The sequence below is a fragment of the Limulus polyphemus genome, unplaced genomic scaffold, assembly GCF_000517525.1.
Source record: "Limulus polyphemus unplaced genomic scaffold, Limulus_polyphemus-2.1.2 Scaffold1721, whole genome shotgun sequence".
In the NCBI taxonomy this organism is placed as follows: domain Eukaryota; kingdom Metazoa; phylum Arthropoda; class Merostomata; order Xiphosura; family Limulidae; genus Limulus; species Limulus polyphemus.
This window is the reverse complement of record NW_013667331.1, coordinates 50,381-65,733: the sequence shown is the minus strand read 5'-3', so window position 1 is coordinate 65,733 and position 15,353 is coordinate 50,381. Positions and strand designations below refer to the sequence as shown.

At 31.6% G+C, this 15,353-nt stretch overlaps 1 protein-coding gene across 3 annotated transcripts in view; it reads left to right on the top strand.

Moving 5' to 3' along the window:
- Nucleotides 1–9,374, top strand: part of LOC106464694 (collagen alpha-2(IV) chain-like) — a 168,913-nt gene extending 159,539 nt beyond the window's left edge. Inside the window, exons 35-39 of one of the 3 annotated variants that reach the window (XM_022392462.1) lie at nucleotides 2,333–2,467; nucleotides 4,406–4,546; nucleotides 5,036–5,344; nucleotides 5,532–5,818; nucleotides 7,339–9,374. In XM_022392462.1, the coding sequence (XP_022248170.1) occupies nucleotides 2,333–2,467; nucleotides 4,406–4,546; nucleotides 5,036–5,344; nucleotides 5,532–5,818; nucleotides 7,339–7,617 (1,151 nt within the window). In that variant the 3' untranslated portion in view covers nucleotides 7,618–9,374. Of the gene's footprint in view, nucleotides 1–2,332; nucleotides 2,468–4,405; nucleotides 4,547–5,035; nucleotides 5,345–5,531; nucleotides 5,819–7,338 lie in introns of those variants that run through there. The other 2 variants (XM_022392463.1, XM_022392464.1) reach the window with 2 other exon arrangements.
- Nucleotides 9,375–15,353: the final 5,979 nt, after the last annotated feature.

Genomic DNA, 15,353 nt, shown 5'->3' with positions numbered 1-15,353 from the left:
TGATTTACAAAAGGATTTAGATCATTTAGTGAGTTGGGCAAATAAATGGCAGGTTTGTTTTAATTATAATAAATACAAGACAATGCATGTAAGTTATTATAAATTGAATTATATGTATAACTTAGATGGGAATAACCTTCACAGTTTCATGAAAGAAATGGATCATGGTGTAATTGTTGATCAATCTCTAAAGCCATCCAAGCAGTGCACTGCTGCTATTGGTAGGAAAATAGGATTTTAGGTTGTATCTATAGAAGTATTGAATACAAGTCTAAAGAGATTATAATTTCATTGTATAGGTCACTGGTTAGGCCAGATTTGGAATATTGTGTTCAGTCTTGAATATTCAATTCAATATTGAATACAAGTCTAAAGAGATTATAATTTCATTGTATAGGTCACTGGTTAGGCCAGATTTGGAATATTGTGTTCAGTCTTGGGCTCCTTACCTAAGGAAAGACATTGAATTGTTGGAAAGGATTCAGAGAAGGATTACTAGAATGGTGCCTGGGATGGAGGGGTTGTCATACAACAAGAGATTGAAATCTCTCAAATTGTTTTCTCTTGAAAAAAGAAGAGTTAGGGGGGGATCTGATTGAGGTGTTTAAGATTGTAAAGGGAATTGATAGTGTTGATGCATTATCTTTTTTCATACTTAATAGTGAGGATAGTAGGACTAGGAGACACATAACTTTTGGCAAGGTAGGAGTCATCTTCAGCTGAGAAAGTATTATTTTTCTAACAGGGTGGTTAGCCTTTGGAAAGAGTTGCTTTCGGATATTGTGTAGGTAGTAAATTTTAGTGAGTTTAAAAAAAGCTTGATAAGTATATGAATGATAAGGGCTGGATTTAAGATTTTTTTATTAATAGTTTCAGTTTAGTTTAGAGGATGGAACATCCATGATGGACCAATAGGTCCCATATTGTCCCAAAGCATTATGTTATGTTAATATGAACTAATCCACTTATCTGCTTTCTTCTTAATTAATGAATACTCAAACAAATTTATTAATAATTGTCTAGAAACTGAAAAATTCATGCTAGAAGTCAAAGATCACAAAAACCACTGACACAACTATCCTTCTTTACATTCCTACTTTCAGCCACAAACTCAAGAGGCATTCTTTTCTAATAGAACTTCTTTACTCTCTTAAAATCCAGTTTCAGCCTTATACAGAAGCTTCTCAACACCAGAAATTCCAAAGGATCCATGATGAAAAACAAGATGAATACAAATATTTATTGAAATATGATAACTTGAACACTGATGATGAGACAAGTGGACATCTGAGGCCTGAATCAATGAATGTAAAAGCCAAACCAAATTTATGAAAGATGGATGTCTTTGCAGCAGCTCAAAGTGTTGTGAATGTTAGGCCATTTGTTTGAGTTGAGTTTGTTTCTGTGGAAAATCAGAAAAAGTAAAAGAATCTTCAATGTTCACGTGACCCATCTAAGACCTAACAGAGACCAAGATATGAAAATTAGTAAACTGATGCTACTATTCCACTAATACAGTCAACAAACATAGAATACTCCAACATAATACCCTCTTCTCCAGTTATTTTCAACATTATTTCAGTCTTTAGCATGCTGTGATTCAACACTTGGCTCTTTCTCTCTTACAGCCAGATATATGTTCTACTATTTAACATATCTGTAACCTTCTTACATTTACTTGATGAAGATTTGTTTAAGAAGTTTGAAACATCATCTTAAGACTATCATAGGTGGATGAAGCTTATTTTATTATCCAAAGTTTATATTGGTATCAGTTTTTATAAACCTATTGTACAATGTCTTTTAGTATTGTTGTATTAGTAATCTAGCTATTTTCAAATTTAATGTTTGATATGAAACAGCAGTAACCCCTTTTGTGTTAGGCTTTTTATGGAAATGACTTAAAAAAATTCAGGTTTTTTATTTCACTTTATGGTAGCCTATGCTTATATATAAAAACGAAACAAAGTTATTTTATTATCTGTTATTATATTTCTGTACAATATTATACTGAATAAATAGATTTTACATATCTGGATTTATATATATGTTATATATTGTGTCAATGAAACTACAGTTTCTCCGGTGTTTATGATACCTAATTCAGAAGAAATCTGATAGAGATATGCATAAATTGCATTTCCAATACCATTTAGCAAGAAGTGGCAAATATTTTTTGAAACATGGAGAGTGCCCGAGTTACCTTGGACAAATCACAGAAGGGGTTAAAAGCTATTTACATGTACTGATAAGTAAAATGTATTTGCTTCAGAAAATGTTGAAATATTTGTTTGGCTCACATTGGTTTAGTAGCAAACTATTGTTTTTCTAGGTTTGGATGGATTGCCAGGTGTATCTGGAGAGAAAGGAGATAAAGGTGAACGAGGATTTCCTGGACAGCCTGGCTTACCAGGGTTAAATGGAGAAAGAGGATTTCCAGGACCACCTGGTCCTCGTGGCCCACCTGGTACATGTTATCTAATTACATTTTTAGTATTTTTATAGTCCTTACAAGAAATAGCTTAACATGAGAATTTGAAATTTTCAGGCATTAGAAATTTTGCACTTCTAGAGATTTCCACTTTTTTTCTGATCCTCTTATACTGAATGCAAATCATATGTTACTTTATGAACAAGAACTCCCTGTCATATAGAAACTAATATTTTCTAAATTAACATCTATTGAAAGCAGATAATACATGTACCTCACCCATTTGTAATTAGTTCTGAGTCCAAAGAGCAGTATCATATAGTTAAGTTTCTGCCCACAGTTCAGCCTATACACATCCAAAGAAAGTAATAAATTACTGGCAATAAAACTGACATGACACCCTGCATTCCTTCATAGATGACCCACGAACAAATGAACATGAAGTGGTCAAATGAACTAGTGGCAACATTCATTGGTGTATCACAGTACATTAAATGGTAAGCACACAGATGGAGATCAAATCAAGGTCATCAACATAACTGTATATGTAAATCATAGCTGTTACATCAATAGTGTAGTGCGATGAGCAGGTTTACTCTGATGACAAGAGCACTGTGTCATATCATCTTATATCAGGTGCAAGAAACTGGCAGTACATAACAGTGTGGTATGTAATGTAGTATTTTTGACAATGTTGTATAGTTTCTGAGGTTTTTGTTTTAAATATAGTTGCAACAACCTTCTCTAACTTCAAGATATATATTGATATTTCCAGTATCTATTGGCATATGTATAATATTTTGGGGGAAACTTTGGCAATTTTTTATGTTCTGTGAAGGGAAACTCGGGAATGCTCATCCAGATTTGCAATACTTTGGTTTGCAACTGCCAGAAAGCATGTTTTATATTCGTTTTTTACACAATAGATGATTGACTGGTGAAGAATTATTCAGCCTATTGTTGCTCTGTGTATGCTTTCTCTTTTCTCGTGTCACTGGCATTTCATGATTTGAAAATGCCAAGTCTAATTGTAGAAAGTGAACCACTACATAATCATGTTAATCTTATACTCTGAAGAAACATGAGAACTACCTATAAGGCCTTGCAACAGAAACAAGAAGAACACAGAAAGATCAAGCTAAGTAAAGCTACAACATCAGGTCAAATTAAGAAACCCTCTGCAATCCCAGTAATAGCCAGTTTATCAAAGTGAAAGACCAAAAAGCTGTTGTACAATTCAGCCCAATAAAGCCCATCACGGTCTGCTGCTGAAGAAGGGACAGCAAAAAAAGTAATAACTGTTCACCCCTCCCCAAGCAACAACAAAAAAAGTTCAATGCTTATAATGTAAAATAGAAATCAAACAATTTTTGTAAGGTTATGCAATAAACTTACACATTAAAACCTTATAACATAGTCAGCAGTATTACTTTTATGGGAGAACAGAAGACAAAAGAAATCGTTAGGCAAGTTATTGTACAGTACAAGACATTTTTTATATTAACTGAGCTGCATTGTTCAATTACTAACCATTCAGAAGTGGCTTAGGAATGCATCACCTTGACTTAAAAACAGAAAAAAAAAGTGGAAACTCACTCTTATGTTCACCCCTACATGTTTTTTTTACTTTTGTTTTTAGAACTTGACTACTCTCACATATGAAATTTAGACTTTCATCTTTACAATTATCTTATCATTCTGAAGATTTCATGTACTTCAAGTCTAACAAATTGATTCAAAAACTGAAGAAATTCATTATCACTATTCATTCTTGAGCGCTTTACACTCATGTAAAATAGTCTTTATGGGATTTTAAGACAAAGTGTAGTGGCAAGGAGATATCTTGAAGCATTTCTTATGATTCCTCAAAAAAAGAGAAAACATTTTAGACAGTTAACTTGTATATCTCAATATTGGTTGGAAAAACCATTTTGTAGCTTTAAGGAACAATAAACTGTCACTGATTAATTACAGGACTCAAAGGAGATAAAGGTGCAAAAGGATCAAAGGGAATAGTAAAAGATGTTATTAAAGGTATGAAAGGAGAACCAGGTCCACCAGGTGTCCCTGGACGAAAAGGTGAAAGAGGACTACCAGGAAGACCAGGCATTCCAGGTGTGTTATAAACTGTATGGTTTTAAATTTTGTGGTTCAAGGAGAACATATCAACTGTTATTGGAGATCATTAGGATAAGAAAGTTATAGGGTGTGCAATTCTATTTTTACAGTTATAATTTTAATTTTACTTCTTATTTTACCTTTATACTAATATATCAGTTTGATAAGTTAGAATGTTATGTAAAATCTCTTTCTAATTGAAAACTACATCTTGATAATATATATTTTCTTAAGTTTGTTACCTTTCTATGCCTGGTATCCAATATTTTTAACATGTGCAATGCTTAAAATCCTGAAGTCATGATATTAAACATATGTTTTGTAAACATGATATTAAGCAGGGTGGTATGTAATTTTTTGGGAATTTTCAAATGCACATTATAAATACGAAGTGAAACTTGATATAATCAATAAAATTAAATATAATTCACTATAGATGGAGACCATTACCAGACTATTATGTGTATCTTGTGATTTGGTTTATAGGTGTGAAAGGTGATTCTGGACAACCGGGTCTTGTAGGCCTTCGGGGTTTTCCAGGGCCTGAAGGAATGAAAGGAAATCCTGGTTTACCAGGACTACCAGGAATACGAGGTTATCCAGGTGAAAAAGGTTCACAAGGACCCCCAGGTCTACCAGGGAAAGGTTATGGAGATTACCTGATGGGTTTTCTTCTGGTTAGACACAGTCAATCTATTAGTGTTCCTCAGTGTCCACAGGGTATGCCCAAAGTTTGGGATGGATATAGCCTTTTGTATATTGAAGGCAATGAAAAGTCACATAATCAGGATCTGGGTAAGTAAGAAAACTGTGTCACTATTTGTTATTGTAAACATTGTAGTTCACTTGTTAGTCAATTAACCATATTAAACAGTAGATCTACCAGTAGATATAAGTTTAAATAAAAATGGATATTTCAAACAAATTTCAGGAAATTGTTTTTAAAGATTTGATATTTTTAATTCATCATTAAATTTTTTAGGTTATGCTGGTTCCTGTTTATCCCGTTTCAGTTCCATGCCATTCCTTTTCTGTGACTTCAACAACGTTTGCAATTATGCAAGTAGGAATGACAAATCTTATTGGTTATCAACAACTGCTCCTATTCCTATGATGCCGGTTTCAGAGAATGCTATTCGACAGTACATTAGTCGTTGTGTGGTTTGTGAGGCACCAGCTAATGTTATTGCTATCCATAGTCAGTCACTTCAAGTCCCAGATTGCCCTCAAGGCTGGTATAACCTGTGGATAGGCTACAGTTTTGCTATGGTATGTGTGGTTTATTTAATAGTACAGTTAGAAACATTTCATATTCCAATTATAAAATGAAGATTATCAAAAAATAAAAGATGGATTTGTTTTAAACATAATACCAGGTTGAGTATTTTGGGTTCCTTGTTTCTTTGCATTAAACTGAATTTTGAAAAACATTATTTCTGTATACTCTTTAAACATTATTTTGATAGAGGTTTCTTATGGAACTTCACATCAGTTGTTGCAAATAGAATATCCCATATTTATTATGAATGTACTAAATTGGGTGTTTTAAAATGCTTAGCAATTTAATATTTTGATGCTTTAATTTTATCATGATTTGTAATGACTGATTCCTAATTATCATTGTTTTTCAATAAAGCCTGACTTTGCTTGGTGTTAGCAGGATGTGCGAAATACATTGTTTTGATAGTGTTTAAACTGTTCCTGAGTCTTGTTTGTAACTTAAAATATCAATAATCTTACAAAGTAACTTGATGTTTTGTATTTGGAAACACTTGTTCATCTTCAGGTTATGCTGTAGGTATTATCAGTATATCAAAACATATTTATGGAAATGTTGTTTAGTGTTGTAACTTGAGTTACATAGTTATGCTGAGATTGTAAAATGTATGACTATACTTATTTTTAAACATGAGTATTGTTAAGTCTACTTCTGTTACTATAATCCATTGTTAAGATATTTCTAATCCTATAAAGCCTTAAGGATATATATAATTTGCTTTATTATCAAACCCTTTAATATGTCTTTATAGAGATCCATTAGTTCAACATTAAAGTAGCAATTATCATATTACAGTAATTAAAGGATAATCTTAGTGAAAGTTTTATTGGATATGAGTAGACAATTAAGTAATTTACAACAGTAATAATATATGAAACTTTGTGGAATCGACGATTTTTGGACATTTCAAAAATATTCTAGTACACTTATAGTATTCTATAAAGACCTTACACACACTGACCTGAAGACAAAAGGCAGATGACTTTCGAAACGTCGTCTTCTACACTTGTGTCTCTACAACAGGCAGTTGCTATCAATTCTACAAAGTTTCATCATGAATACTCTGCCTAAACAATCTATCAAAGTAATAATGTACAAGTAATAGATTTTCAAGGAGTTTCAGTTCAAGATGATCTGGAAAAAATATATTAATGATAATGTAAATGATTCTATTTTTTTTTTGTTTAGTGAGGAACCTACTGAACTGAATAATTAATTCAAAAATACAATATCAGTAACTTTTACAGTAGGTAATTCTGATTTTAATAATTGCAATGTTTCAACCCATAGTGTTGAGACATCATCAAGTAAGTTACATGTAGTAATTCCTGCAATATGATCTTTTTTTTTGTAGTTTAATAAATCCCATATACCTTGCAAGCCAAAGTTTTTTAAGCTTAGGTTCATTGTTTTAATTTTAAATTATGAAATAAAAAAAAATCTTAACTTTTATGCAGACTTATGCGGTTAATTACTTATAAATATAAAAGTTTTTATAATTATTCTTTAGCACACAGCAGCTGGAGCAGAAGGAGGAGGTCAATCACTTTCTAGTCCGGGAAGTTGTCTGGAAGATTTTCGGGCTACTCCATTCATTGAATGTAATGGAGCTCGGGGCAGTTGCCATTATTTCGCTAATAAATTCAGCTTTTGGTTGACAACTGTGGATTCAAAAGCTCAATTTGAAAGACCATTGAGTGAGACTCTTAAAGCAGGAAATCTGAGAACTCGAGTTAGCAGGTGTGCAGTTTGTATAAAGAGACCACATATTAGCCATGAGTTTTCATAAATAGTTTAGGTTCCAGTGATTTTTTTGTTTTTGTTTTAGGATTCTGACAATTACAAAAATTTTTTATCACAAACATTTGTTGAAGAGTTCTTTAAATTAAAATGTGTAAGAGCCAAAATAATTTTTTTAGGTACTATATTTTTAGGAATGATATTAATGTTGAACGTTTTGAAGTCCATTGGACTTATGAGGTCTGTCCAGTATTCTGGGGGTCCCCATATTAGTTTATTATTTCTCAACTAGCCACTAATTAAAAATCTATTCACTGATGGGTATTATTCAATAAGTATAATAATTTCTTACTTATGTTGTTCTGTAATAAAAAGTTTTAGATATTAAACAAATCTCACAACTAATTAAAAAAAATACAAAGATTATAATGAAATTACATCTTTTAAAGAGGATATTTCCTTGAATAATGTCTACTTAAGTCTCATAAAATAAGAATAATATAGTTATTTCTCAAAAATTTTACAATTGTTCTCTCAAAAGGGGAAACTGAGTAATCAGTTGTGGTTCTAGTTTAAGTTGTATTTACAGTTCAAGGCTTGGTTGAAACCAGTGCTTATAAATTATTGATAACAATACTACAGTATTTCAGTATTATGCTTTTAATGCCATATTTCCTATTTTATTAAGCATTAATAGATACTGGACAACATTACATTAAATTTATTATGGTATTCATAAAATATGTCACTTGGCTGACATTAAGTGAACAGTGGTAGCTACATCATAGCTCATTTTACCATAGTACTCAAACAGATTGTTCTGATAAGTATATAGTTGGTTAGTATGGATTTTATCTGTGTAATCAGAGCTCATGGGAAAAAGGATCATAAACTTTAAGTGCAGCAAATGAACATTCTTAACTAAAGGAGTTCATCAGATTCTAGCATATCACAGGTTTGTTTATGATTTTGTATCCTCAACTATGAAACTTAGACACTTCAACTCTTGGTAAATTTGGTATTCCCGACTCATTGTGGTCATTATAGAATAAAATTATAAGAAAATGGCAGCCACTTTAATTTTCAGATTTTATTTCCTATTGCCAAAACTTTAAAAATATTGATAAGAGAAAAAAGAATGAATGAAATTGATTCTTGTTATTAGACGTGTTTTAGACTTGCATTGTTTCACTATGGAAAGTAGTCATTTTACTTTGTTATTTTACACATGTGTCAAAACTTCACATTTTATTCTTGTACTGAACTTAACAGGCTTTATTGCTAGATCTTATTTGTGGATAAACTTCAACTTTTATTACAAAATTATGTTTCTTTTCAGATTTATTACACATCATAAGCCCTCTAATATTTGAAAATAAAAGTGCTCTTATATTCTTAAAATATAATTGAATGTAGATTGATTTCATGAATGATCAATAATTGTGTGTTAAGATTCTTTAAACAAAAAAAGACTGTGAGCTTATTTTGATTGTATGTTTTTATTTGTCTCCTATCAAATTTGATGGTGCTTATTGATATGAATTTGAGTAAAGTTTTTGTTTGAAAATAATGATGAATAACAGTTCAAATACTTGTATTACTTTAACGTTTTTGTGTTAAGCATACATATATGTTGATATTTTGAAGAAAAAAATTATGCCATTTTGTATAATGGTTTCTGTGTTTCATTACTATGTATTACTTTTGGATATTTACAACAGTTTTTTATACAAAGACAACAATGATTGTTTATGTGCTGTATAAATTATGATTTCTAGAACCTTTACATCAAAGTTTCTTTTTATATTGAATCATATTAATTGGAATTTCAGAATTCCTATTAGTTTTTTCTGAACAATACTAAACATACACATTGTTAGCTGATTAGAATAGTGGTTTTATTATTAAAGAAACTTTTAGTATTTTTATTACAGAACTCAACCATAAACTTAACACTTGCAAATACTGAGATAGTTTTTTGTAAACTTGTTCATAGTTGGCAATATTTTTTATTTCTTCCAGTATGATATTGCTGTTTACTAGCTGAAAATAATTTGTTCTTGTATCATTGTAATGCTTCCAATTATTAATAACTTATGCTTTAATTGCAAAGGACTAAATATTATTAACAAATTTGTTTATTATATGTTTTTGTCCTACGTACAACCAAGTAAAGAATAATAAGATACAAGGTCTATTCATTTCAAGGTTCTACAGCTACATTTTATTTAAGGGAATATAAACTTTATTTTGATAGTGTTTTCTCAGAGTATCTTAAAATGTTACTGTATGCAACACTGCCATATTACTTGATTTGTCTTTTTACTGCCATGATTTCCTAGTTATTGTGTAACTGCTATGAGCATGAAGAAGTTTGTTAAGTCTTAATAAAATTTTAATCTTATGACTGCTATCCATTTAGAATAGTTTATTCACTATCACAAAATAACAAATGTACATTCAGGACAAAACCACATTCTAACAACAGTGTCAGAATGGTAAATTTTTTATTTTTTCTGTAATCACCATTTAAAATTATTACTATAGTTGGAAGTAGTGTCACGAGTATCATTTTTTCCAATCTGTTGTGAATGTTTTTCTGATGACTGTAACCTAATGATTTTAAAACTTAATAAATTATATAAATATGAGTTAAAATTCACACATATAAGTCCTTAAAAATATTTTAAAAACTGGTATGTGTTATTTTCAAAATCAGACCTAGTACATAATTACTTGATCTTTGCAACAATTAGAGATTCATTCAAGGTCTTAGTATACAGAATAACAGATCGTTCATTCATACCTGAATTAGTTTATAAAAGTGAAATTTAAACTAGAAAAGTATGCGTTTTTGTGCATGAAAGTCAAGTTTTGCGATCATTTTGTGAGTAGGAATTGAGTGTCCACTGGACTTGCAAAGGTTAATAGCAGTCAAAGACTGGCCACAGTCTCAGACTAAATGAGAAATCCACTATGTACTTTGTGTGTCCACAGGAGTGGGAAGACAACTCATCCAATCCTTCAAACATACTTTGTTTGAAGCACCAGCCAAAGCCATTGTAGTAGCAGTAATAACAAACTACATAACTTGTGGCATTTCTACATTTGGTTGGATATCATAAATGGCTAGTTAGGAACTGTAGGAGGAATAACTGAAGTACCTAGATATAATGTGGATGTTACTTGCAGGGTTAAGTGCAACTATCTCAAACTGACAAATATAGTATTTAGTCACGAAAGATCTGGCACTTGTATAATTAATTACAAGTCTAGAATGACATGTTGTACCATCATTATGCACCACAGGGACGTAACCAGCCTGTGATGCACTTAATGATCCCCAGAGGTCAAAGACAGGAAATAGTTAAAACTATGTATCATTTAAAGACTATAGGGTACCAGAAAATTTCATGAATTGCAGTGAATGTGAAGAAGAAGAGGCTACATTTCTACAAATACATTGAGCAATAGACATTGTACTATATGTATTGCTCAGAATAAGAACTGGATACCTATGGAAAAATTACAATAAGACAGTTGAGAGTTTCCTTATCAAGAGAATAACCCCTAGGTGAAGGTAATCAGTTCCAAGAGGAACACAACTTATCCCTTATCAATCTGTTAGTACAGTTTGTAACTGGAGGGATTTATACATTTTGAGAAAAAGTTTTGAAAAAAACGACCTTTAAACTCCAAAAAAGAATATTATTTTTATTTTAACCAACATTTCACCTTTGAGGCATCCTCAGGGTTAATATACACAAATGTTTGATATTAGAATATGCGTTAAATTATAAAACTGCTTGTAATGTTCTATATCTCGAGTCTGCCATAACGGGCGTCTAACAATGTACAAATTATTGTAACATTATTGTTTTAACATTATTTAAATTTAGAGACACTTTATACAAATAAAAGAAAGGAGTAGCAATGGGTAACAGCTGTCACATTTGATATAATATTCATGCATACACTAGAAACCAAAGCCCTTAATACATATAGACAAAAAAAAAGGTTTAATACCAGAAGTGTGGTACCGATACATCGATGACATATTAGGTACATGGAATCATGGATATGAAACTACAGCATTTTTACTATTTCCTAAACAACTTCCATTCATCAGTCAAGTTCACAATACCCAACGCAGAAGGATACTTAATGTTCTTAAACGTTGCTCTAAAAATTCAAGACAGACAAATATGGAGTTTCATGCACAACAAAGAATGCAAGAAACCAATATTTCTCCATTACAAATCAAAAGGGAAACAATAATAGGAGAATGAAAGAGAATAAATTGAAAGTGCTCCACGCCGAATGATATCCAAACAGCACAAAATGACTTTAAAACACTACTATTACAAAACGAATACCCCGAATATTACATCAACAATGCTTTCAAATTACAAACAAACACATTACAACAGCAACAGATCCAAAAATATACACGAAAATGCCCACAATGAATATTCCTTTCATAAACAACACAATCTCAAACAGGATTCGTAAAGCCATTAAACAATACCAGCTCACAATCAACATAACACAAAACCAGGTAAAACATTGAAAGAACTATTTGTTTACTCTTAATACTCACAAACAAAATGTACCAAAAACAATGCCACACCAGAAAAAACGGAGCAGTACAAATGTGCCACATCAATAGCGTGGTCTGTCAAATCATATGTAATATATGCGGAGATGCATATATATAGGAGAAACTGAAAGATTTTTTTTTTTTTGACATGCGCATCTCGGAACAATCAGTGTATTATAAACGTATGACCAACATAAAACCGCTCCAGCAGAACACTTCCTATACAAAAATGGAACCTCAAACACAGAAAACCCCTTTAAAGTTTCTATCTTACAAAAAAAAAAGACTGCAAAAAGTTAAAATATATGGCAGCTGTACTCATTAACAAACAAAAAATCCAAAGACGAACAGACAATGGGTGATACATGTAACTAAACGCCATGATTCCATTCAAAAAACAACACATCATAGGAACACACTTGACACTATTACTTTCAGTTTAACACTTGCGTACTCTGGAGTATCACACTGTCTTGCAATTTGTTTTTAACCCTGATGGTAAATTTTGTATCCTTTCCATTTTTTTTTCTTAGCAGCTTCTATTTTACGTCTATGTATTTTTTTAGCTAATCATAAAATATGTTGTAATTTTCTTTATTTTTATATGTTGTTACGCCTCCAGTCGTTAGTTGATTTTCCGTAACTTCGTTCTGACGAAACTTAAGTGACACAAGTCCTTACTTAATAAAACTGGTTTATTCTTTCCGAATACAACTTTACGATACACTTATTTTCATCAGTCGCGCTATAACAAACGCTATATCTCACGTGGCCAACAATATTTTGTCCGCATACATTCAATTACTCATTACACTGTTTTTCCATCACGTTGTGACAGTCTTATATATATATACAAGACTAACACATTCTTGAAGAAACAGGATATTTCTAGTCACGTGACCTCACTGACGCAACAATATCATATAAAAGTAATATATGTCATATGTTAGTGCAGCTGTACAGTTAGTATTCTAACTATAATATTAAAACAATAATGATACAACAATTATAATACATATATTGTTAGACGTACGTTCTGGCAGACTCGAGAAATAGAACATTACAAGCAGTTTTATAATTTAATGAATATTCTAATATTGAAGAGTTATGTATATTAACCCTGATGAAGCCGCAAAGGTGAAACGTTGGTTAAAATATATACTATTTTATATAAATCCGGAGTTTAAAGGTCGTTTTTTCTCAACTTTTTTTCAAATGGACTGCATGCTTCGGAGTGCTGGTATAAATCAAAACAGATTTAGGAGCCATCTTCAATATAGCCATCACTAAACATTCTTGCCCTCTCAGCTGCGGAAACATTATGATGAGACTCAATTCCACTATTTGTTGGTAAAGAGTAGCCCAATGAGTTGGTGGTGGGTGTTGTTGACCAGCTACCCTCTAGTCTGTCACTTTGAAATTAGTGATGGCTAGCACAGGCAGCCCTTAAGTAGTTTTGCGTGAAAGTTCACAACAAAAAAAATATTTACAGTACCAGTAATTTGTAGAGTTGTGCTGATTATTAAGTGTGGTAAAAATGTACACTTTACCATATTATAATCAGTTTGTTAGCTTGGTTGAATGTGCTGTGCAAACTATCAAGTATTTGCTTGTTGGTTTGTTAACTTTGATTGAACTGATTGAGTCAAGCACCCATCCTATGTCATGATGGCATCCTATAAAACTGCCCAATAGTCAATTGGTTCAGACAAGAAATACACACTCTTAGTGGATCTGATGTATGGACAGTGCAAATGTCCCACGCTGTCGACATTGATAATGCAAAAACTGTAATCTGTGATAACTTATGTGCATCAGCTAATGGATAAAGCGACCACACGTTAAGGTTGGCTGTGATAGGCTGATGAATGGGTTTGTTGGTTCATGCATGCAATGTGTAAGCAACTTGGTTCTGACTGGACTGGTCCATATGGTGTCTTGAGAACTGATTACTCCAAGGATCAGAGATTAATGAACAGGTTTATTCTGATGACAAGAGCATTGCATCATATGATCTTATATCAGGTGGAAGAAACTGATAATACACAACAATGTGGCATGTTCATTTTTTCTTGCTTATGTCTTTGTAGCACTCAGTCATAAGCAATATTTTCTCTCTCTGTACCAATTGTAACAAGTCCTTATGACAAGATTGAAGGCATCCTGAAATAGGTGAATACAAAGCATAGTATGTGTTTTATGAATAAATATTTAAGTTTTTATTTATATTTTCTTCTCATTTGCTGTCTATACTCAAAATTATCTTTTTCACAACATTTTTGTATATGAATATCACAATGTCAATGAATTTGTAACAAGTGGTATATCACACACTATATGTTGCCTTTAAAAAATAAATAAATACAAGTATTTGTGTTTCTAGTGTAAGAACACACAAACTGTAAAGTTGTTTTTAGATACAGAAGCTTATATATCAATATCATTACAGCTTCAAATAATGAATACATGGTTTACACATCAGCCTAACAGTTAGAGATAACTGCAACTTTTCTAAAAAAAAAATGGTAGATTTTATTAATGTTCCATATAGGTAATTTCACTTTCTTGCAGGGTTACATGTGAAAACACTTATCTAGAAAATAACGTTATAAATATTCACTAATAAACCTAGATGTATTAAGTAAAGATATATTTGAGTTTTAGCTTTTCAAGTTTACTGTAATTCAGTTTATAATGATCCAGAGACAAACAGAAACACTCCATAAATTAGCCAACCTTTACATAAATTATATTATATAATCATAAATATTTTTTCCTCAGTTTTGTATCACAAACTTTAAATTCTAAGAAATAAACGTTCTTTTTTACTTTTCCATTACTTATCATGCTTAATTAATGCAAGTAGGTTTATTAGCGAATACTTTTGATATTATTATATTGGTCAATATTTTCACCCGTAATCATGCAAGAAAGTGAAACTGACTATATAAAACAATAGTGAAATCAAGGGTCATTTCCATTGTGATACTTCTGGGCTTCCCAATAGAAAGTGGCGTAGGAGATTGTTTGTTTGTTTGTTTTGAATTTCGCGCAAAGCTACACTAGGGCTATCTGCGCTAGCCGACCCTAATTTAGCAGTGTAAGACAAGAGGGAAGGCAGCTAGTCATTACGCGAACTCTTGGATTACTCTTTTACCAACGAATAGTGGGATTGACCGTCACAT